This window comes from Lactuca saligna, chromosome 2, assembly GCF_052625555.1.
Source record: "Lactuca saligna cultivar CGN05327 chromosome 2, ASM5262555v1, whole genome shotgun sequence".
Taxonomy (NCBI): domain Eukaryota; kingdom Viridiplantae; phylum Streptophyta; class Magnoliopsida; order Asterales; family Asteraceae; genus Lactuca; species Lactuca saligna.
In genome coordinates this window covers 161,420,014-161,442,437 of record NC_136418.1, presented here as the reverse complement: position 1 = coordinate 161,442,437, position 22,424 = coordinate 161,420,014, and the positions used below count along the sequence as shown (strand labels likewise).

The window sequence follows — 22,424 nt, the reverse complement described above, 5'->3', positions numbered from 1 at the left end:
ACCTTAGGTAACTTGTAAACCGATAAAATTAGGACTTAGTCCCCAACATATATTTAACAGGTAAAAAAACAAGTTAAGTGAAAAAGTCCCTGCAACTTTCCCTGTTTGGTTCAAAGAAATAAAATAGTAACTCTGCATCGGATAAAACTTAATCTGAAACCAACGGTGAAAAAAAACCATTTTTAATATAATTTTTTCCAAAACATAATATGTATCGAACATGATGTGTTTTATGGTTTTGAAATCTACGTTTATTTAGACAAGATTTTTGTCATGCGATTCATTAGGTTATAGACGAGATTTTTCTCAACGGAAATTGGACTTCATCGAATATTGGTTCTTAGTCAGTACATCTTCTCTTTGGCTATAGACAATTTTCTGCATGAGATCCGGGAAGTTATACCATGGTGAATGTTTTGTTAAGGACAACACTGTTTTGTTTTTATAGACTAAGATTAAGCATAATGCAGGGTTGGATATCTAGAAGGTATCTTTGGAAGATAAGGGGCTACGGGTCATCACAGTTAAAATGGAATATGTATGTTGCAATTTCAGTGATAAGCGGAATAATGGAGTAAAAGTATGTATTTAAGCAAGTTCTACAACCTATTGAGAGGTTCAAGTACATATGATCTATAATTAATAAGAATGTGTGTTGAGGATGACATCACAGACATATGGGATGGTTAAATGAGCAACCATAAGAGTTTTGTATGACAAGATGGTCCTGTTGAAACTAAAGGAAAAAGATGTAACACCATAAAATGAGGTTGAACGTTTTGATTTAATACCCATTTTATTATTATTATTACTATTAACTCATTAACATTTGTTAAGGGTGTGTTGTGTATCATTAAGGATGTTAGACATGCCCAGATGTAGCATATGTACATAAGGTAATATGAAAACATTGAAAGTGTGTTGCTATTAACATATTGTCCTTAATTTTTGAAGAATTGTAGGATTGGGTTGTGAATAGGCTTTTGATTCAAGGCATGGAACAAAGTATAATTAGTTAGAAGTCAAATAAATCTTCCCTGATTTTGGAGTAAGAAATGAATGAAGATACAAAAATTTACAAACCACATGTGGAAAAAGTTAACCTATCTAGGGGTTGACAGTTTTAAATATCAAAAATTTCATGGAATGAGCTTCTGGTTCATGGCGTCTTCAGTATTAAGTGTTGATGCTTCGGGAGGATTTGATTGTTCAGATTGAGAAAAAACAATGAGGATTTGCATGCAGACCATAACAAACAACAAAAGTATTGCACAAAATGTTATCGCTTCCCAAGAGAATGAACACCATTCGAAGAATTTAAACACTCCAAATAATAAAAGACATGACCAAATAATAACAACCTGTCGATATAAAAACAAAACCAAGAGGGTAAGGTAAGCAACCAAAAATAATAAATAGTTATTTAGTTATAAAGTCGTCTTACATATAATGATTTCTTTGGTCTACCAATGCCATGACATTCCATATCACCAAATGTGTTTTCAGACTGATGTAGCTCCAATGAAGCATCCTGAAAATCCAAAACATTGACATGATTATTCATAATCATCATGGGATTAATCTTTGGTGAAATGTTGATAATACCTTTTCAAGAAATATGTCTCTACACCATTGTCTAATGTCGACATCGGTATGTGGCAACTCACGAATCAAGTGTCTTTTGACATGCACATGTACCTACAACAAATAATGACACTGGAATATGTCATAACAAGTGGGAAGACTCCCAAATGCTCTTCTAATAATCTCAACTAATTCTCAAAACTTGTGAAACTGATTTAAGCTAAAACAACTAATTTAACTATACAAGGTAAAGTAAAGATGTCAATGCGATAAAAAAAGACAAGTATATATGGGTTTACTGTGGAAGATCTTCCTCTGAACATTCTCAAGATTGTTGGCAATGGCTCGTTTTTAGGAATTGCCACTGTACAGTTGTAAATTGCTGGAACAAATGAGCGCAAGTGATTGACTGCAGCAACAAAACCCTGAAAGATACAAAAATAGTTTAGATGATAGATATTCAACAAACAACAGATGACATATATTCAGAGTTTGGAGAGAAAAAAGGAAATAGAATTTTAATTAAACCTTTGTTCGAGGGATCAAAACGTTCCTAGGAACAGGTGACTTTGTTGCAATAGCATATTCCTGAGCAGCAAGAAGCTTTGCATGTGTAAACCGTGTCCCTTCTACAAAAACAGCTAACCAGAAAGGCATTGGGAAATCTCTTAGGTTTTCAAAGCCTTCCTGCAGTTCATCCCTCCCCCCAAACAAAAACAAAAAAAAACAAATATCATCAACATATTCGTTATTCATTCCCAATTTAAATTATGATGAAATCTCACCATCAATATGTTCTCATCTTTAGACCAGTTTCTTTCCAGAAAGATATATTCAGTAAACCACATTGACCACCCAATAACCTGCATTAAAAAAAACACTTTTTTCTTATTTTGATGATATACATATGATGAGTTTCTGAGGCCTAATTTAAAATGTATTTAAACATACCGGAAGGAATTTTAATGATTTTTTAACCAAAGCAAGAGTGCTACCAAGACAACCTGAACGCTGCCAATAACAAAAACAAAATTAATGAATAATATATTAATATTATAGAGACAAACAAAGTCAAAGTATTTTTTTTCAAACAATTACCTGAGCCAAGACCCAACCAATGAGCCAGTCAATGTCACTTTTATGGTTGCAGATAAGGAGTACATGTTCCTTACCTGAAGATATATATAAATAAGCTGATGTGTAAAATCTGTTCAAAGGCTGCATACGAATGTGATAAGGTAACTAACTATATGAACTATTGAAATAATACCACAAGCAGCTAAGGAGAGCTCTCACCCATTAATTCAAGTGTTTCAGAATCTATAAATAGATCAACCTGCAAAAGATGATGATAAAGTATTAGAAAAGACTATATCATATCTGGAAGTAGAGTTTGCACCATGAGAGTAAGAAACAATGAATGAATAATAATCATCAAACTTTCACAATACCTTAATGTGTGCCCACCAGTCGAAAAGCCATATGAGCTCCAACCACAGGAGTTGTGCAAGACAAGCATTGATCTTCCTGTACATATTTTTTGAACATGGACGAACAAGGACAAAGAAGAATGCCTGAAAAGTACAATCATAAACTAGTTAATCAAATTATTAGCATCAAATAAATGAACAGGATCTGAATAAAGGTTCAAGTCTTCAGACTTAGCTACTACTCCCTTCTTCCAAAGATAAATGCAATGTTTGTCTTAACACATAGTTTAGTGAGATTGTTTGACTACCAATGAGATATTTGAAATGCCCTCCATAGTCCAGTACTTTTTTTACAAGTATGATGTGGAATGAAATGAATTGGAATTGGATCTCAAGATTTTTACATAAACTCATCAATTTTTATCCTCGATATAAAGCATTAAATGGCTCCCCTCCCTTTAGGGAGAAGGGCTATACATACTAACGTGTCCCTAGAGATTCCATGTTATGTAGTAACTGTAAACCGTTAGACTTACATGTCACTGAAATGGAGAAAATAAATGAAGCATATCCTCCTAATTCCTACAAACTAAAGCAAATTAACACTAGAAGTGAGCATTGCCTTTGCGATTTACAGAATTTGAAACACAACACGAAAAAAAAAAAAAAAAAGTAAAGAAACATAATTTGAATTCCGAAAATTCGACGCCGGATAACAAATTTCCTCCGTTGCTACCAAATACCGATAATTCCTCGATCTCCACCCCAACAATAAATCATTCTAATTGTGTATCTAATCATTTATAAGCAATAGGAAAAGAAAACCACAAGTAGAAGCCAAATTCGTATAGATTGGATGAATGAATTGAAATGATACCTGGAGAAAATTGATGATGAGTCCAGATAGAAGAAATAGTAAGCCGATAGGCAAAACCACCACCGCTGCGATGGCCATTGGTGTGGATTTGGACGGGAGAATGAGAGAAGACGTAAGGAGGACGAGAACGGAAAAAGGTTTGAATTGGAGAGAGATTGGGGAATGACGAATGGATGATCGCCCGACATTCTCGGCATCTGCTCGTTAACCGAGACTCGCATGCTAATTTAGCACATTTAATTTTGTTTTAAAAATCTTTTTTTTCATAACTACTAGATCTAAAACCGCAAATCAAATGCCAGGTTTTCTGTTAAATGCGCCAAATTTGAGAGGTTTGATTTTGGAAGCTTTCTGATTTTCGGTTGATTGTATGCGCCAATTATTAGCTAGCTGATGTTGAAGAAAGATATAATTTTGGAAGCGTGTATTCAAAACCTGGTTGCCATTACTGGGAGAGACTTCAAATAGCATTACTATTATTGGTTTGGAGTGGGCTGAAGGCTCTTGGGCACTGGTGACTGGTGCCTTCACCTTTGTTATATTTTGGGGAATAAAAAGTATGATTTATAAAAGACTGACTTACTAAAAAGTCAAACAAACAATTTTTGTCCTAGTAGTAAACAGATGAACAATCTACAAATGTAACAAATGCAAGATTAATATCTGTTGATAATATCAACGCTGCAAAGCTTTCCTTACATGTATGTATATTGGCATTGAGCCACAAGACAGCAACAGAGATTAAGAGCATCAACCTCAAGATGCTTCAAAACATTCTTTCACTCTATTATATTAACAAAAAATATTCAAGTTGTTTACCAACTTAGTTTGCCTGATCACAATAAGAAAGAAATAAATGGAAAAAGTGCAACCAAAAGCAAATTATTATCAAAATATAATCCATAAAAGAAACAAATAAAATATCCAAATGATTCAAGTACAGACAACATCAAGGCAAATAGCCTTACCCTTAATCAGAAACATTTGTGGAGAAAATTTCAACCATAAAAAATAAATAAGAATGTATTAAAAATCTGTGGTGTGTTGAATAATTTAAAGATATAAATTAAACTCATAATCACTTGTAGCCTTCCGTATCACATCACATATATTTGGTCAACCAAGGTAGTTCATTGCTGTCCTTGAGTGCAAAACTCACATCATCACTGCCATCATTCCACCATTAAAAAAATCAGAATGTTTATAAAAAGTTAATTGATATAAAATATTTTTAATCCTAAAGTTAATTACAATAACCAACCTAGGAAAGTTGAGCTGCAGCTTCTGCAACCTGTGACTCGCCCCTGATTCACAAAGAACAATTCTGGATTCACCAAGCTTACACCTGCCAATTAAAAAAAAAAAAAAACAAATCTTGAAATTATGTATAAACAAGTTTTTATTTCAAATAAACATTTGAATATAAAAATCTGGCTTACCCAATTCTCAGTAGTGTGTCCCATCCAGGAAATGTGATTCCATTGCTTGTACACAGACATGAAACCGTTTGCGCCAGCTGTACCCACAAAACAAACATCAGAAAAAAAAAAAAAAAAATAGAAAAATATGCAATCTATGATTTCTGAATCATTAAAAGAAAAAAAGACCTTTTCAAAGGTGGTTTCACTCATTCCTGTTTTATAAAGCTCATGCACCATTGCAGCTAAGAAAACCTTACTCAGTTTAGAACAATTTCTCATTACCTGAAAAAGGGCATAATTGGAATTTTAACTATATGACATGGTAGGATTCATAATGATATTAATAAAGAGACATAAGCTTACAAATTTGACCAAAAATTCATCATCACTGACCTGAATATGAGGAGCCTGGAACATCTCCTGTATGGCTGCTTCCACATCAGCCATGCCTACAAGGGCTTTTCCTGCAAACATCAAATCATGCTTCATAAAGGTACATTACATGAAGAAATCATATTTTGACATATTTTGTTTTATATAATGTTTGTGGTATAATGATATAGGTTGATAGATAAGTGGCTGTTATATTTTGACATAATGGACTTAATGGGTTAAGAACTTAGGCCTTTTTTTTTTTTGCATATTAAGTCTTGAATTGATGAATTAATAAAGCATACCGAATGAAAAATGCTATATGTGTGGATAAAGTGTATCTGTAAATATTGAAATGAACGCAATGTCGGAATCTGAATAAATGACTATTTTACCCTTATATTTAAAATTGTCAAATAACAAATGACCATTTATTTGATAACCACTGTAAATGATCTCATTAAAAAATTTAAAATCAAAATTGTTCGAATCACCATTTTATTGCATACCTGAAGTAAAACGTATTGAGGATCAAACAGATAAAAAAAGAATCAAATGTGCATCATGTTATATCAGACAAACATAAACCATTTTTTGTCGATTAGTAACATCTAATTTCAAAGACTTTTTATCAAGCTCACAAACATACTCATTAATCAAACAATTTGTCAAGCATCAAAATTATACCAACCTTAGCATAGTATAAGCTCAAATTTAGAACTAAAATTCCCTTCATTTTTTTCAATGTTCCTTTATAGCATTTGGTAATCATTTATCCTTGATAGAAAGATAGCAGCAGATTCGGTAGAAGGTGTGGAGAAAAAAAAAAAAAAAGGAGGGTACAAGTGGTAAATGTAACATCTGAAAATCTAAAGTGACCTTCCCACTTTTACCCACTCAGACACGTGTTGCACTTCTAACTTCTAAGTAGGCCTGGGTTTAGTCTTGATAGTTGTCTTCAGTTAGTTAATAAGGGCAATATGGTCATTAATCATTATCTCTTTAGATAGATTAGGTCAGTACTTAGTATAAATAGGTGGTTAGGGATATCTTGGATTTATTTCTGTTAGAGTGAAAGCTCAGGGAGAGAACTAGCCTCTCGTATTCTAATGGAATTGTTGTAATTCTTCACATTTACTAGTAAAGTAGTAATTATTCAGTTCTTATTTCAGTCAGTCAGTTCTAAATACCTAGAGTTCATGAACGTGTTTAATATATTAAGTAAAAAAGAAACACCACCCTAATCTGGATAACAAGTCAACAAGTCAACAAAATAATTCTTACCCGCTTTAGGAATCGAAATTGAATTCTTAACCCGATAGTCTGCAAGTTCTGCTGCACGTCGACATATCTCAAGGGCACGACGTGCATCTCCTGAAACTGCTGCAACCTACATACGCACAATACACTGTATGTGTAAGTCGATTTTCTTTTTTAAATCAATTGCTAAATCCATCTGATGGCAATTAGTGTAAATATGGACCTTTCTTGAAGCAAACTCAATAGCTTGTTTCTCAAATGCATCAATTCCTTTAAGACGACACCCAATGATTTCTTGAAGCTGCATGTAGTTGTATGGAGCAAAACAAAGCCTTTGTATACCCATTCGGCTTGAAATTCTTGGAAGCAGCTTTTCTGGAAGATCCATGGTGTTCGCTATTCCAATTATAATAAGTTTGGAATTCGGCTTTGTAGGCCAATCAAGAATGTTGTACAACACCTATGAAAAACAAGTATCAGAATCAATCCTGGGAAGATTTTAGATTTATGGTTATAAGTCATTGTTTATACCGATTGGTTTCTTGTGACTAGAAGATCAAGTTCATCAATGAGAAGAATACAAGGGCGATCATCATCTTTGCTGCTTTTGAACCCATTTGTAAACCTGTCATTCAGTAAGTTTAGAGCTTTTTTCCAGCTGACCCTATGTCCAGTCAAAGCTTCATAAATAACCTGAAAACAGCCATGAATTTGGTTTTAGCCTTTTAGGAAATGGATATAATGTAGAACAGTTAAAATTCAAAAACATCTAAAGTTACTACAAATCAGTACTCTGTATATATTCTCTGGTGTAGCCAATTTCAAACCATTTATCTCCACAAAGGAGTAAGGTTTAGTGATTCCTGCATCAACTTCAGATCGAAGACCCCGCATCACAGAAAGCACACTCATTGTCTGTAAATAAGGGCATATTAGTATTTGGGATGCATTAAAGTCAACAACATAGTCAACCATCATACTTATGCAGCAAAGAAATTCTACCTTTCCAGTTCCAGGAACACCATGGATGTAAAGGCAACGACCTAGGCATTGATCATCACATATAGCACCTTTGATAAATGTAGATATCTCTTCCATCTCTCTACAATATAAGAGAATGTAAGTCATTAAATTTAGGTGGTGATAATGAGACTAAATCAAATCACCTCAAATATCACTTACTTGTTCCTACAAGGCAAAGATTTGGGCAAAGTTGCTAGAAGAAGTGTTGCTTTTGCCTTTTCAAGTTCAGTCTGCTTGTGAGATCTCACATGCTCTGGGATTCTTTTTGTCCCAATTTTCTGAAGTCCAAATGTGCAGCCCTTTCGTGAGTTCTGCATAATAGAAAGTAATTTGCCTTAAAATTTTAATCAAGAACATGATTAAAAAGATGGGTGATAAAAGAAGTATCCTTACTGCAGCAGCCATTTTGTGAGTTGGGGTTGATTTATATGTATCTTCCTTTTCATATTCCATGTCATCATCATCAGTCTCGGAATCTGAATCTTCATCACAACTCCAATCTTCATCATGTTCAGCTTCTTCATCATCCTAACAAATCAAAAGTGATCAGGTCTTCTGATTACTTCAAATTTCTTAATTCTTTAAATTACTTACCTCTTCATTGTTTGCTATTTCAGCAATTCGCTTGAAGCTATGCCACTTCACATCGTATTCATATTCACATAAGAACACATCGTCACCTTCATTTCCAGCCTTGGCATATTCATTTGGAGACATGACATAGCAATGGCGAAGGATAGTTTCCATCTAGAAGACACTCAAAAGAACAAGGTAAGCAATAATGAAGATACACAAAGTTATCAACCTACAACAGTATAACTTAGAAGACGCATTACCTCATTATCAGCAAAGTCATTGGTTCTATATAGCTCCCGTTTCAGATTATGTGGCTGTCTGCCTGCAGATGTTTCCTCGGGAATCATATACCATTGACCCCGAAACCAGTAGCTACCATCGACATCTTTCCATAAACTGATAAACTCCATGAATTAGAACACCAGATGTCTGGTTGAAATCAACAAAAGGGCAAAACGAGTTGTTCTAGTTCAGAAATGAGTAATCGTACCTTTCAATACGGACTGCCCACAAATCGCTTGAAAGAAGCTTTTCTTTTGCAGTTCTACGTCTTCTCCTCCCTTTCAGCGCCGCTGGTAATTCTACTTTCTTCCCCAATTTCTTCGCCTCACAATACGCACAAATCCAATCCCCTTCAGGAACTGTTTTCAATGGCGGTTTTAAGCATTTCAAATGAAACCCGCCCAAACAATCATCACACTCGATCATTAAAAGTCGGCCAGCCTTGAAACACACCCTGCACTCCTCAATTTCAGGGTCGTCATCGTCTGAGCTCGCATCCTCTCTCCTCTTCACATACACATCGTCTCCAACTGAAAACAATCCCCCGTCATAAGACACCTTCTTATAATACACTCTCCGTTTGGGTTTTGTGGAATCTTTCTTCTTCCCCTTCTGTTTATCATTTCTCGAAACCTTAGCTTTTATTTCGACAGCTACATTCTCAAATCTACTTTTCCTCTTCTTCGTCTCCGTCCTATCAGGAGACACAGGTGAAAATTCATCATCATCCTTGATCGAATCGTTTGAGTCTAGTTTCTTCTTCAACCCATTGGTTTTTCGATTAACTGAATTTTTGGGAGTGTTCGCAGGTGATGTGGTTTGACCTGGCTGAAGTGGTGAAGAAATGAAGCGGGAGCAGCGCCGAGGTGATGCTAGGGTTTGTGGTGTTTGAGGAATGGGAATTTTTGGAGACGAGTTGAGTGCTCTTTGTGTGGTTTGCCTGAGCTTCTTCGGTGTTTCCGCCATGGAGATATTGCAGCGTTAGGTAATGATGTCAGAGAGAGAGAGAGAGAGAGAGAGAGAGAGAGCTTGTAGAGGAAAAGAGAGAACTTGTAGAGAGAAAAATGGCGGGAACTTGAGGCTCCAATTTCCGCCATTCTTTCAATTACAGGCAACACAAAGAAGATGCCAAGAGGGGGGCGATCCGCCGATACGCTGCCCCAAAGCCCAAACGACTGTCAACTGGACTGTAAATTAATAAGCCCTCTACCTCTATAAACTTATATACTAGCCCATTTACAAAGCTACTTGAGCCTAGAGGCTTTATACTTTTTTTTTTTTTTTTTCATACACAACTTAAAAAACATTATATAAGCATTATTGTTTTGTCTTTACGGTATTGTGTTTTGTTTATAAAAAATAGTCAAATATATCAAAAGGCAATTGGTTTGAAGCACATATGTAATTGTAAATTGTTACATAAAAAAGTTTTGAATATTAATTTTGTATTCTTAATAACAGATAAAGGAATAGAAATGATAATCTAAGTTAGTTACATAATTTAATATTTTGATTTGTTGATGGAAATTAATATTTTTCATTCCAATTCCTTTGATTCCTTGGGGAACCATGAATCAACCATAAGATTTTGTTTTGTTTTTAATCATTGTAACGAAAAAGTTGGTTATTTTGTGGATTATTTCTTTAAATTGAAAAATAGATATTTTAGTCGGATTCAATTATGTTGACCATTGACTCAGGCCAACCATATATAACTATATAAATGCCCTCAGAGCAAATTTTTTGGATCCGTCTCTCCTTTCAAAACTAGCATCCATGGCTGTAAAAGTAGTCGAACACAAGGCATAGAATAAAAATTTATTGTAAAAAGTATAGAAAAATACATATTGTTAAAAACAAATTAATATTATAAAAAAATGTGAATTAAAAGGTTTGAAAAGTTAAAAGTTATATTACAACATTTATATTGAATTATATCATTTTGATATAGGTTACATGCAAATAAAAGGTAATTATAAATTTTTATTTAGTAAAACTTGATTTATAGATGATTAATATTATATGGTGTACCATAGTTACAATTGAACATAATATATATATAAATATTTTATTTTAGTAAACTAAAATAAAATAACAATTATAAAGGTATAATTGAGATTTTAGTTAATTCTCTATAAGAAAGTTGAGATAATTAAGGAGAACACAATTATCATAATTTAAAAATAATATATTACTATCAAAATCACTCTAATTCTTTAGATATCTAAGAATTGATAGTATACAAATCATACTGAAACATTGAAGAATTCTTCCAATAAATAGAGAAAGGCAAAAAGCCGAAAGAGAGAATATCTGGAAGAAGAATGTGAGTTTATTCTTAAAGAATACAATATTATTCTTACAGAATACTACTTCATTCAACACATATGAACACATATTTTCCTTGTAATATTCTTAAATAATACGATTTCATTCGGTATGTTTTTTTTATTCTTTCATTATTAAAGAATATGATACTTTATGTAACAATCTTACAAAAATGCACGTTATATATTAGACAATAGCATATCATTATTTAAGAATAATGTATTACAAGGCCCATAATTGGCCGAATTTCCAAATTTGGCCTAAATCCCTTATTGGGCCTTACCCAAAGATTCGGTCCTCTAGCTAGCCCACAATTACACTTTTTCTAAATGATCCAGGAGGGCCCAAGCATCAACGCCCAACAGATGACCCAATACTCGAAGCCTAAAATAGATAAGCCCAACAGGCTGAGTATGCGGGCGTACTCAGTTGTACGCTCGGTGCAAACGTCTTGACCAGAAAACGGGACGTTGACCACCTACGCCTGGTGTACGCCTTGTTACGCCCAACGTACACTGTGGTCATACAAAACTTCATTAAGTTCTTAATACACCTCTTCTAGACGTCTCAAGTTAGATCTATACTTAAAAAGATGTCCCAACCCATAATTTTTCCAACTTTATGGTTATGCATGCCCTATAAGTCCATAAACTCAAAACCCTTGTTTGTCTTAACCATTTAAGACCTTTATAGCTTGCATGAAGCCACTAAATGGGACAAGATAACATTTTTATGGTCCAAAACACTCTAAGGTGTTGTTTGTTTTTTGTCTGCAGATCTGCGTGATCACTTCTGTCTGCGCCGTGCAGACCACGCGCAGACATATGCTCTCGCAAACTGTTTGTTTTTTGAAAGTGCGCAGATCTAAAAACGTCTGCGCGAGGTCTTCTTGGTGCAGACATGGACCAATGTCGTCTAACGTCGTCACAAGTTCAATAAACCTAAACTAAAACTTAAAAAAAATACTTATTTTTTTTTCTTTCGCCGCCTCCCACATCTATTATGTTGAAAGAAAACACCTTTTAGATTTCTTGCTTATAAGTGATTATAACTTTTTTTTTATGCTTATTTAATTATTAATGTATATATCTTTTATTAATTTTTTCTCAATAATATTAAAAGAACAAAATACAACATAAAAACTATATTTCTACTTTTATGATTGCGACCAAATTTTTTTTAAAAAAAAAAGTGATATGCCTATTGAGACCAAAAAACTGAGTCATATTAAAGTTTTTATAAAAGCAATGCATTTTGATTCTAATATAAATTATATAAGTCATTAATAATTTTTGTATATTAATAATTTCTATTCTAATAAGAATTGTCTAATATATTACTAATTTTCGCAGTTCATAATTTTATAAGGAAAAAAGGATTCGGTGATGAGCATTTCGCACGATACGATGAACCCAATGTCTCGTTTCAAAATAATAATGTGGTCGTTGATGCACAATATATATTGAATTGTTTTAAATGTTATTGTTATTGTAAAACCAAACTTTTTTATTGTAAAACTAATTTAGTTGCATAAATTTTATTTTCAGTGTTGTATAATTATTATTATTAAAATTTTGGTGTTGAAAAATCATTTTATTTAAAGTTCTGTTTATTTCAACAGTCTGCGACGTTAAAAAACAAACAGTCTTCTTATTGCAGACTGAAGACATTTGGTTCATCTCTTCTGCTGCAGAGGCTTGCAGATGTGGTCCGCAGACTGCAGATATTTTGGCTTCAGAAAAACAAACAGCACCTAAATCTTCTGAAAGGACGGATTCTTTGGTCTTAGAGTAGCTTAGCTCATGAAGACCAAGAAAAGGGACTCATTCTCGCATAAAACTTCCATGCAAGATCTATGGGGAAATACAAGTAAAGGTAAAGGCTTTTTTTTTTTACCTTCTGGAGCTTCCCCAAGGGATGAAGATCACATATCCAAATCTTAAATCCATACCAAGGCTCTTCAAGGAGTCTCTTCTTCTTCTTCTTATTCTCAACCCAAAGAACTCTCACACACTCAAACTCTCACACACACACAAGGCTAGGGTTTGGAAAACATCTCAAAAGTTTGGAGGCTGAAAGTGTTGGGAGAAATGAGCTATAAAGATACTTATATAACACTCAGACCTTAAATATTAGGGTTTTTACCCGACGTTAGTACACCCAACATACTGCTCCTGATCCAAAATTACAATATAGACATTAAGGCATCTCATGGCTACACCCTTCCATCCCCAAGGACTAAAAATGACAACATAACAATAAAAGGGAAGATTCTGAAATACCTGCAAATCCCGGGATGTTACATACGTATGAAGGCTGAAAGTGTTGGGAGAAATGAGCTATAAGGATACTTATATACCACTCAAACCCTAAATATTAGGGTTTTTACTAGACGTGAGTACACCCAGCGTACACAAATATACGCCCAGCGTACCAGAGCACGTCTAGTACGCTCAACGTACCCTTATGTACGCTCAGCGTACTCCTGATCCAAAATTACAATATTAGCCATTAGGGCATCTCATGGCTACACCCTTCCATCCCCACGGACTAAAAATGACAAAATAATAATAAAAGGGCAGATTCGGAAATACCTGCAAATCCTGGGATGTTATATATGTAGGATTCATCGTGGATCAATTATTTTAGTTATTTTAAGAAAGTAATTAATGCATATTACATATTGAAGATATAATGAGTATTAATTACTTTCTTAAAATAACTAAAATGATTAGTCCACAATCAATCTTACATGCACATAATAGACAGTAGAAACATTTGAACCTAACTTTCTATGTGTGTGTGTGTGTATATATATATATATATATATATATATATTTACAGGAAGGTTCCTAAAGTACATACAGAGTACAAAACAACTATAATTAACACTGATGAAGAATAAACAAAAGTCATTTCAATCAGATGATGATGATGAATGAACGAGAGTTATTATCTTGTTGGTTGATCGACTTAATTACACCTGGTTTCAAGGATTTGAAGTTTTTTTTTGGAAGAGGATAAAGAAGAATTAGAGCACGGTGTTCCAGACAAATAACTCAAACATAATTTTGTTGCGGACTATGATATGGATAGATAAAATGAAGAAGATAAAAGTCAGTGTTGATGTTTGACACTTGTTAGTTACTTAGTTTTCTAACTAATTAAACAACAAACACAATTTTTGTTATATATCATGATACATAAAGATAAAATGAAGAGGAGAGATAAATTGAAGATTGCAAATCCTTTGCTTATATGTTTGATCATTCACATTTCATGTTCCCTCATAATAAAGAAATTAGGAGATTGAAAACTAAGAGAGAGAAAAGTTATTATGTTTCTAAAAACCAAAATTCAATAATGGTCAATGCTTGAGAAAAATTACAAAAATGGTTATTGTGTAACAGAATTACAGAAACCATCATCGTCTAAGATAAAGTCTCTCTACAGAAAGACGAAATTATAGAAATGATTCTTATATAAGAGAGTTACAAAAATAATCCATGTGTAACAAAGCTACGAAAATGTTTCATATGCAAAACAAAATTACATAAATGTTCCATGTATCAAAATTTAAAAAAAAATGATAAATGTGTAACAAAATTATATAAATTGTCCATTTTATCGTAGCACGGACTTAAATTCCTCGTTATGTAAGATTATTTTTTATACAACAATGTCAAGATAAAAACTATTATCATATACATGAGACCAAAACTTATAATGTAATTAAATATTGTCGATAAGATATTATACTCTACATTTGGGATGATAATTTGGTACGAAAAACCTGAACCGAATTAGGTCCGAATAAACAATTCAATTCGGGTTTCGGGTATCTACATTATGCTTATTCGGTTATCGAGTTATTCAATTTGGGTTACCCAAATAAGAGTTTATTCAGTTTCTAAATACCCGCCCAGAATAAGCATTCCTCGTCCCCCCTGCTATGATCGATAGAAATCAAAATCACGATTCACACTTCTTTCCTCATTGTTCAGGGAAAAAAAACTACGCTATTGTTCTCGTCGTTTCAAAATCAACCAATATTATCAACTATTTTTAAACTCGAAATCACTTTTGTCGATCATTCCTCTTGTTTCAAACTTTCAAAAATCGATCATTCATGTTGTTTATAAGGATTCACGAATTCCTACTTTGTCTAGTAATGGAAAATTTGGCTCCTACTCAAGAAAACCAAGTAAGAAATTAATTCTAAGTATGTTAATCTACTATGTAAATGCTATTCTTTCAATACATTATTGTGTTATGTTAGTCTTCGAATATTTTATGTTGATGTATAAAAATACATTTTTATTCTACTATTCGGGTTATAGAATTCTAATACGATTTATTCGGTATTTTTCGGTTATATTAGGTTCTTAATCATATTGTATATTTTATCCGGGTTGTTTGGGTAATAACCAAACCTAACCGATTAATACCCGAACTGAACCGAACCCATATTGGTTAATCGGGTCGGTTTTCGGTTCATGCAATTACCCTTATTCGGTTTTCAGGTTATTAAGGTTCGGACCGGGTCTGGTCAATTCGGTCCCATTCCGACTCGAATAACATCCATACTTTACATAATCTATTGTTATAAAAGGGAACAAGTTTTGGCTAACCCAATCGACTAACAAGATTTATAACAATGTGTTTCTAACAAAGGATATATACTAACTCGTCGTTCTTAAAAAAGACTCATTTTATATCTTTCCATTAAGTTTATTTGTAAACTAGAAAGGTTACCCCCGCTATGCGGGGGGCAGAAGCTTTCAATGTTGTTTCCGAATCGATAAATATGACAGACGTAGAAAGTGTAAGGATGACAAGCCCGGGTTTTGCCTCGGACCGTTTTGTTCATGTTTTTATGAAAAAATGTAAAACTTTTGACTGCAAGGACCAGAAGTTTCAAAATGGCTAAACAATTAAAACGGTAGGAATTAGCAAGTTTTTAGAAAAGGGATCAAAGTTGTCGAACCGTTAAAGTTTGTGGGTAAACTTCAAATATTAAAAGGTTCCTAAATACAAAAGGGATCAAAGTTGTCAAACCGTTAAAGTTTTGTGGCCAAACTTTAAATATTAAAAGGTTCCTAAAAAATATAAAAATATCGATTATAAGGACCAAAAGTGTCAAAATGACTAAAAAATGAGGACCAAAGTTGTCAAACCGTTAAAGTTTTGTGGGCAAACTTTAAATATTAAAAGGTTTCTAAAAAATGTAAAAATATCGATTACAATGACCAAAAGTGTCAAATGGCTAAAAAATAAGGACCAAAGTTATCAAACCGTTAAAGTTTTGTTGCCAAATTTTAAATATTAAAAGGTTCCTAAATAGAAAAGGGATCAAAGTTGTCAAACCGTTAAAGTTTTGTGGTCAAACTTTAAATATTAAAATGTTAAAAAATGAGAACCAAAGTTACTAAAATACAGGGACCAATTCTACCAAAAAACATAAAGCCCAAGGACTAAAATAAACAAAAATTATGAAAATTTACTATTCATAATAAACAATTTCCATAATATATATATAATGAAAATAACTACGATTACACCACCATATTGATAACCCTAATTAATTTATCAACACATGATTAGAGAAAAAATAACTTAAATCATCGCTTAGAATTTCAAAGTAACATTTGCTATATTTATATCCTTATTCCTGGTCATTACATATAAAAAAACAAAATCACTGCCATTCCCACGATTATTTAAATATAAAAATATTTAGTATACAATCACCATATTTAAGCTTTCTTTATCAATCCTATTTTAATAAAAACAAGTTTGATGTAATCATATCGCAACCCTGATTTAAGCAGTTGTAATTTTTTATTGTTCCATGGAGGATATCTGAACCCAAAATCAATAAGATATCCTCTCAGCATCACCGCCTTTTGATGACTGAAATTTTCAAACGAGTATTTTCCATGGTATCTTCCAAACCCACTTCCGCCGACTCCACCAAATGGCAGCGTGTCAACAACATACTGTATTATTTTTTATAAAAAACAAAAAGTTGTTACTTTGACATGAACAATGACTATTAGAACATCTATAATACATGATTTAATGAGATTTTTGAATGAAATCAAATGTCTAATTGGATTAAACTTCAAGCATAATAGGATACCAAGTTGGCATTCAATATGTTTAAAGTTCTAAGGTTTTTTTTATTTTTCTTTAAGTATAGTCTATTTAATTTAACTTTAGAGAGTTTAATATATTGTAGAATTAAATGATTTTATAAAAACTAAACTTGAGATATGTGAATCCATTAAATTTTATAAATTCAATGCATTATAGATACTTTCATATTAATTCTAATAGTTATTCAGTGTCCATATTATATGGCCAAAAAATACCGAACAATATATAAGTTATTACTTGAATGATGGCATCATTAAATGTAATGCTGCCCGATGATGTTTCAGAAATCATCCTTTTTTGAAGTTTTTCATTATTTGTGAAGCCATAAACAGAAAGTGGTTTTGCCCTTGCTCTTATAAACTCAACACTATCTTCAATATTCTCCAACTGCATCCAAAAGTCAAATGGTCAAAGGTTGATCACCTATTTGTAGTCAAGGCATTAAGTATAGTACATTGCAAATTATCGATGATAGATGAAGTGTATAACATGATGGAGATCGGGTTGTGTTCTTACTGTGATAATTGGAAGCAACGGACCAAAGATTTCTTCTGTCATGATCGCTGAATCAAGTGGAGGATCAAGCAATATTGTCGGCTCAATAAATCTACACCACATAAATCATCATTGGTATCGGGCTTAAAATGGAAAATTTCATTCACAATAAAATCATTAAAAAAGGGTATTCAGTGAACAAAATGTTTTGATAGTATTTTTTTTAAGACAATGATGTTTTGTAAAAAAGAAATAATAATTTTTTACTCGTTTACGACATCAACCCATTAATATTTTACAAATTTTCCCTCTTGGTGATAAAAAAAAAGGTCAACAAAAATTTGCTTACAGTTTTTCTTCGTTTGATGAACCACCAAAAACGATAGAAGATTTTACAAGAGGTTCATCTAGAAGTCCCTTCAATCTTGAAAAGTGTTTATTGTTTATAATCTTAGCAATGCTGTTAGATTCCATCGGATTGTCTCCGAAAGATTTCTTGATGTATTTTTTCAACAATTCCACCTATATATATTATAAGACATACAAATTTATAGCTTTTGATTGTTGTCATAAACGTAACAATATAAATTATTAAATAGAAAAAATCAGTAAAATATAGCTGGATTTTACCAAAGTTGGTGCGAATTTCTTCTGTGTGAGAATATAGTCAATTCCAATACAAGCTTGCCCACCACACGCTCCAAATTTACCCCAAATAATTCTTTTCATTGCAATCTATTATGGAAATATAAACAAAATTTATAATTTAAAATTTATAGAGCAAAATTATGTTACATGATGTAATTGTATAGATATGTTTAATTATTAACATAGCTTAAATTTTATTTATTGACATCCATCAAAATCTTGTTAAAACATTGTTTATACATGTTTTATGTTAAAGACATGCATTTAAATATTAATTTTATATATTTTGTATTAATTATTATAATTGTTTTCCCACTACCAAGTTTCTAAGCTCTACTCGTCCATATGTTGAACTTAAGAAAAAAACCATGTTGTAACTTATTGATAATTGGTTAAACATATAAAATACAAAAATAATTGTAAATGAATCACGTAAAATGAAATGAAAGTTGATTAAAATTCTTTTAGTGTTAATTGTTAATCTTGTTATTAAAATAAATTGTTAAATGACATTAAATAAAACAAATAAAATAAAAACTTGATATTTTGTCACCGTTTGTTTAATATATAAAAAATAGTATATTAAATATTATACGAAAATTGACCCTACCTTTCTATCCCATGTACTAGAGATGAAATCGACCACAGCAGGGCATTTTCCACCCAACTCCAAAGTCACCGGAGTTAGATTCTTTGCAGCCGCTGCCATAACAATTTGGGCCACTCTTCCACCCCCTATGATCAGTTAATATAACCATGGTTAAGGCACACATACATACATACATACATACATAACATTAAGTGTTTACCTGTGAAGAAAATCTTATCAAAATTATGTTGAAGAAGTTTTTCACCGACAGAGGCTCCACCTTCGACAACCTTAATAGCGGAGTTATCAAGGTAATCATGGATTGTCTTAACGAGAACTGAGGAACAAGCTGGAGCAAGTTCTGAAGGCTTTAGGATTATTGTATTTCCTGCTGCTATTGCGCCGATAATTGGTTCAAATGATAACCCTAATTCATACGACAACCATTAAAAATATTAATGTTTTTTAACAATTAACAATGATTATAGAAAATTTAATTCATCTATATCAATTATCAAATGTCTTGGTCATGGAAAGAGACATAAATATCAAAATATCAAATCCAATTATCCATCCATAACTACATATTTATTTGAATTTCAAAAATTTAATGTTAAGAAAACGACAACGACCACCCTTTCCCTAATTGTTCCATGAATTTGGATACATTTATAGAAAGTAGTAAAGATACATGTAATTTGACTATTATCGTTGTCATCACTTGAAAAGGCTTATTGTGAATTTTGATTTTTGCACAAGCTACGACATTTTTTTTTTTTTTTCTTTTTGTTATAGGGATAATGAATTTAAAAGGATAATATATTTTTTGATTTATATATATATATATATATATATATATATATATATATATATATATATATATATATATATATATATATTATCATTGGGTTTTTTTATTCATATTTACCCTTCAAATTGTTAAACTTTACACATTCAGTTCAATCCTTATGATCGGTTATTCCAGATTAACCGGTAAAAATGATTTAATAGAGTAATATATCTCTCACTTTTTATACATTTAGTCATTAATATTTTTGTATACATTTAGTACTCAAATTTTGTTTTTGTTACAAAATAAATCATTTTTGTTTTTTATATTCATTCAGTACTTATGAATGATTTATTAGGTTATGTGTTCTGAACGCCATAATTTTTTCATACGATCTCAGATTTTAATGATCTTTATATCTATGCATTCGTATTTTAGTCTACTACAACTTTTGTTTAGATTACTCCCGTTAAAAAGTAATATACTTTTTACTTACGATTTTTATATTCATACGCTTTTTATGAATACATGTATGGATGTTTTTTTTATATAAAATCGTAAGTAAAAATATATTACATTTTAACGAGAGTAATCTGAACGAAAGTTATGGTAGACTAAAAAAACAAACAGGTGAATATAAAGATCGTTAAAATCTGATATCGTATGGAGAAATTACGACGTTCAGAACACAAAACATATGCCAAACCACAAGATCTACGCAACCAAACAGTCGAGGTCGCAATGAACATAAACATCAACAACCCAAACATCTCATCAATTATTGTCCTACGTAAGATGTCGTGAGAAAAACCTAAAAAAGAGTACAAAAACAAAGAAGTACTTATTTTGAAAAAAATATATATTAAAGACTAAATGTATACAAGAATATTAAGGACTAAATGTATACAAAATGAGACATATATTACCATATTAAGACATTTTTCCCGGCTAATCAAATGTAACCGGTCATAATGACTGAATGTATACAGTTTAACAAGTCAAAATGGTAAATAAAGACGAAAAAAACTCAGCGATCAAATGTGTACAAATACAAAAATATATTGTATTTTTAAGTCATTTTCCCTTTGTCATAAGCTACTATTTATTATACTTGTACAAAATGTCATTTATGTATAACGTAAATGTAGTACTATGTACAAAATGTCATTTTTTAAAAGACAAAATAGTCTTTTAACTAGTTTGGCCCATCAAATTTAATACCAGTGACCCACTGTTTTGATGTGGTTTTTAAAAAGAAACATTCCTTCATAAAATCAATCATATTAGAAATGATAACGTTTTAATATGATAAACAAAGAATTAGTCAAAATTTTAGTGTAAAGTTGGAGGTATTTAACAAAAAAAAAAAAAAAGTGTGAAGGCTGACTTAACTAGAAAAGAAAAATTATTAAAAATATATATAGTATAAAAAAATAGTTATACTGATACATTTAAGGGAACAAAGATTTGGAAGAATAAAGATGACAGGTACATATTAATTAGCAAGGTTTAAATGGTCCAGAGAATAAAATCGATTCTTAACATATAGTAACACAGGGGTTAATTATGTAAAAGTAATAAAACTTAAGGGTACCAAATGGAAAATTCCAAGACGATAAGATGAGGACAACACCAAGGGGTTCATGAACCAACTTCGCTCTACTAGGGAAAGCAGCCAGTGGCAATTTAACCTGTCCACACCAAAATTACTATTTTACCCTCAAAACATATTTTTCCAAAAAAATAAATAAAAGATTACCCTTTTGCTAGCCGTCCATTTGTTTAAGTTTCCAAGGGCATACTTAGCAGATTTTGCCACTGTTCCGATCTGTCATGCATATGAATATATACATATGTACGAGTTTAAGTTTTCAACTATGAATATGATAAACCAATTTTTATAAAGCACAATAATATATAAACATGTTTTAATTTACGGTCTATGATAAAAACTTGTATTATATTTAATTTTTGTAAAGCTAGATATTATTAGAATACTTTTTGTTTATTTGATTTCGATCTTACATGTCAATAAAGATTACGTTTATATAATCATTTGACACACATATATACCTCATCTCTAAAGGCTTCAACATGATGTTTTCCCAAATCTTGATTAAGAGCCTTGAAAATATCACTTTCTCTCTCTTTGAGAAGAGAGAGTATGGCTTGTAGTTGTGACTTCCTCCAGGAAATTTCTCTTGTCTTCCCACTGTTGAAAGTGTCCCTCACTTCTTGTAATTCTTCTTCAAAATCACCCATAAGTGACCCCATTTTGTGTGTGTGTTTGTGTTTTCCTCCAAAATTTCAGAATGAAGTTATTATTTCTAAATGTTCGTAGACAAGTTATATCATTTCCTTGTTGGTAGAGACGTATATATATTGATAGTATGGGAGTAGTACACAGGCTTTTATTGGGTTTCATAAATATACTCACCCACCAAAATTCAAGTGGTTTGATGTATCACTCCTTTTTAACCAAATTTGATCATTGATCGGTGAGTATCGCATAAAATAATTGTACAATGTAGAAAAATGTATTAAATCATTAAATGTTGGTATTTGTTTAGGTTATTGCCGTTACAGCCTA

At 32.0% G+C, this 22,424-nt stretch overlaps 3 protein-coding genes and 1 non-coding gene across 4 annotated transcripts; all 4 read right to left on the bottom strand.

Annotated features, from left to right (window-relative positions):
• Window positions 1-1,015: 1,015 nt before the first annotated feature.
• On the bottom strand, window positions 1,016-4,411 carry LPAT3 (lysophosphatidyl acyltransferase 3). The gene is made up of 11 exons (XM_078981258.1): window positions 3,892-4,411; window positions 3,036-3,158; window positions 2,881-2,920; window positions 2,683-2,756; window positions 2,536-2,595; window positions 2,370-2,447; window positions 2,113-2,271; window positions 1,884-2,009; window positions 1,606-1,698; window positions 1,445-1,531; window positions 1,016-1,361 (listed from the first exon to the last, which is right to left on the bottom strand). The coding sequence occupies exons 1-11, from the start codon at window positions 3,967-3,969 to the stop codon at window positions 1,140-1,142; spliced, it is 1,140 nt and encodes a 379-aa protein (XP_078837384.1). The 5' UTR covers window positions 3,970-4,411; the 3' UTR covers window positions 1,016-1,139.
• Window positions 4,412-4,748: 337 nt separating this feature from the next.
• On the bottom strand, window positions 4,749-9,912 carry LOC145032447 (origin of replication complex subunit 1B-like). The gene is made up of 15 exons (XM_078981257.1): window positions 9,034-9,912; window positions 8,804-8,939; window positions 8,562-8,714; window positions 8,361-8,495; window positions 8,127-8,278; window positions 7,947-8,046; window positions 7,737-7,859; window positions 7,476-7,637; window positions 7,168-7,404; window positions 6,969-7,074; window positions 5,706-5,776; window positions 5,499-5,594; window positions 5,331-5,407; window positions 5,153-5,236; window positions 4,749-5,057 (listed from the first exon to the last, which is right to left on the bottom strand). The coding sequence occupies exons 1-15, from the start codon at window positions 9,789-9,791 to the stop codon at window positions 4,994-4,996; spliced, it is 2,454 nt and encodes an 817-aa protein (XP_078837383.1). The 5' UTR covers window positions 9,792-9,912; the 3' UTR covers window positions 4,749-4,993.
• On the bottom strand, window positions 8,577-8,654 carry LOC145033258 (small nucleolar RNA snoR28). Its single transcript, XR_013677490.1, has one exon. It is a non-coding gene; the product is annotated as a small nucleolar RNA snoR28 (small nucleolar RNA).
• A 6,924-nt stretch (window positions 9,913-16,836) lies between the features above and the next one.
• LOC145032446 (aldehyde dehydrogenase family 3 member F1-like) lies at window positions 16,837-22,196 on the bottom strand. Its single transcript, XM_078981256.1, has 10 exons — window positions 21,908-22,196; window positions 21,594-21,662; window positions 21,429-21,525; window positions 19,265-19,471; window positions 19,066-19,190; window positions 18,438-18,542; window positions 18,157-18,329; window positions 17,829-17,919; window positions 17,550-17,699; window positions 16,837-17,152 (listed from the first exon to the last, which is right to left on the bottom strand). The coding sequence occupies exons 1-10, from the start codon at window positions 22,106-22,108 to the stop codon at window positions 16,910-16,912; spliced, it is 1,461 nt and encodes a 486-aa protein (XP_078837382.1). The 5' UTR covers window positions 22,109-22,196; the 3' UTR covers window positions 16,837-16,909.
• Window positions 22,197-22,424: the final 228 nt, after the last annotated feature.

Coding starts and splice junctions, on each gene's coding strand:
- LPAT3 (XM_078981258.1), bottom strand. CDS start 3,969: ATGGCCATCGCAGCGGTGGTGGTTTTGCCTATCGGCTTACTATTTCTT. Junction 3,159..3,891: donor TCATCATCAATTTTCTCCAG/GTATCATTTCAA, acceptor TGTACTTTTCAG/GCATTCTTCTTTGTCCTTGT. Junction 1,362..1,444: donor GACCAAAGAAATCATTATAT/GTAAGACGACTT, acceptor TTATATCGACAG/GTTGTTATTATTTGGTCATG.
- LOC145032447 (XM_078981257.1), bottom strand. CDS start 9,791: ATGGCGGAAACACCGAAGAAGCTCAGGCAAACCACACAAAGAGCACTC. Junction 8,940..9,033: donor TGGGCAGTCCGTATTGAAAG/GTACGATTACTC, acceptor GGAGTTTATCAG/TTTATGGAAAGATGTCGATG. Junction 5,058..5,152: donor CTGCAGCTCAACTTTCCTAG/GTTGGTTATTGT, acceptor GAATGATGGCAG/TGATGATGTGAGTTTTGCAC.
- LOC145032446 (XM_078981256.1), bottom strand. CDS start 22,108: ATGGGGTCACTTATGGGTGATTTTGAAGAAGAATTACAAGAAGTGAGG. Junction 19,472..21,428: donor GTCTTGGAATTTTCCATTTG/GTACCCTTAAGT, acceptor CGTATGAATTAG/GGTTATCATTTGAACCAATT. Junction 18,330..18,437: donor AGAAATTCGCACCAACTTTG/GTAAAATCCAGC, acceptor TAATATATATAG/GTGGAATTGTTGAAAAAATA.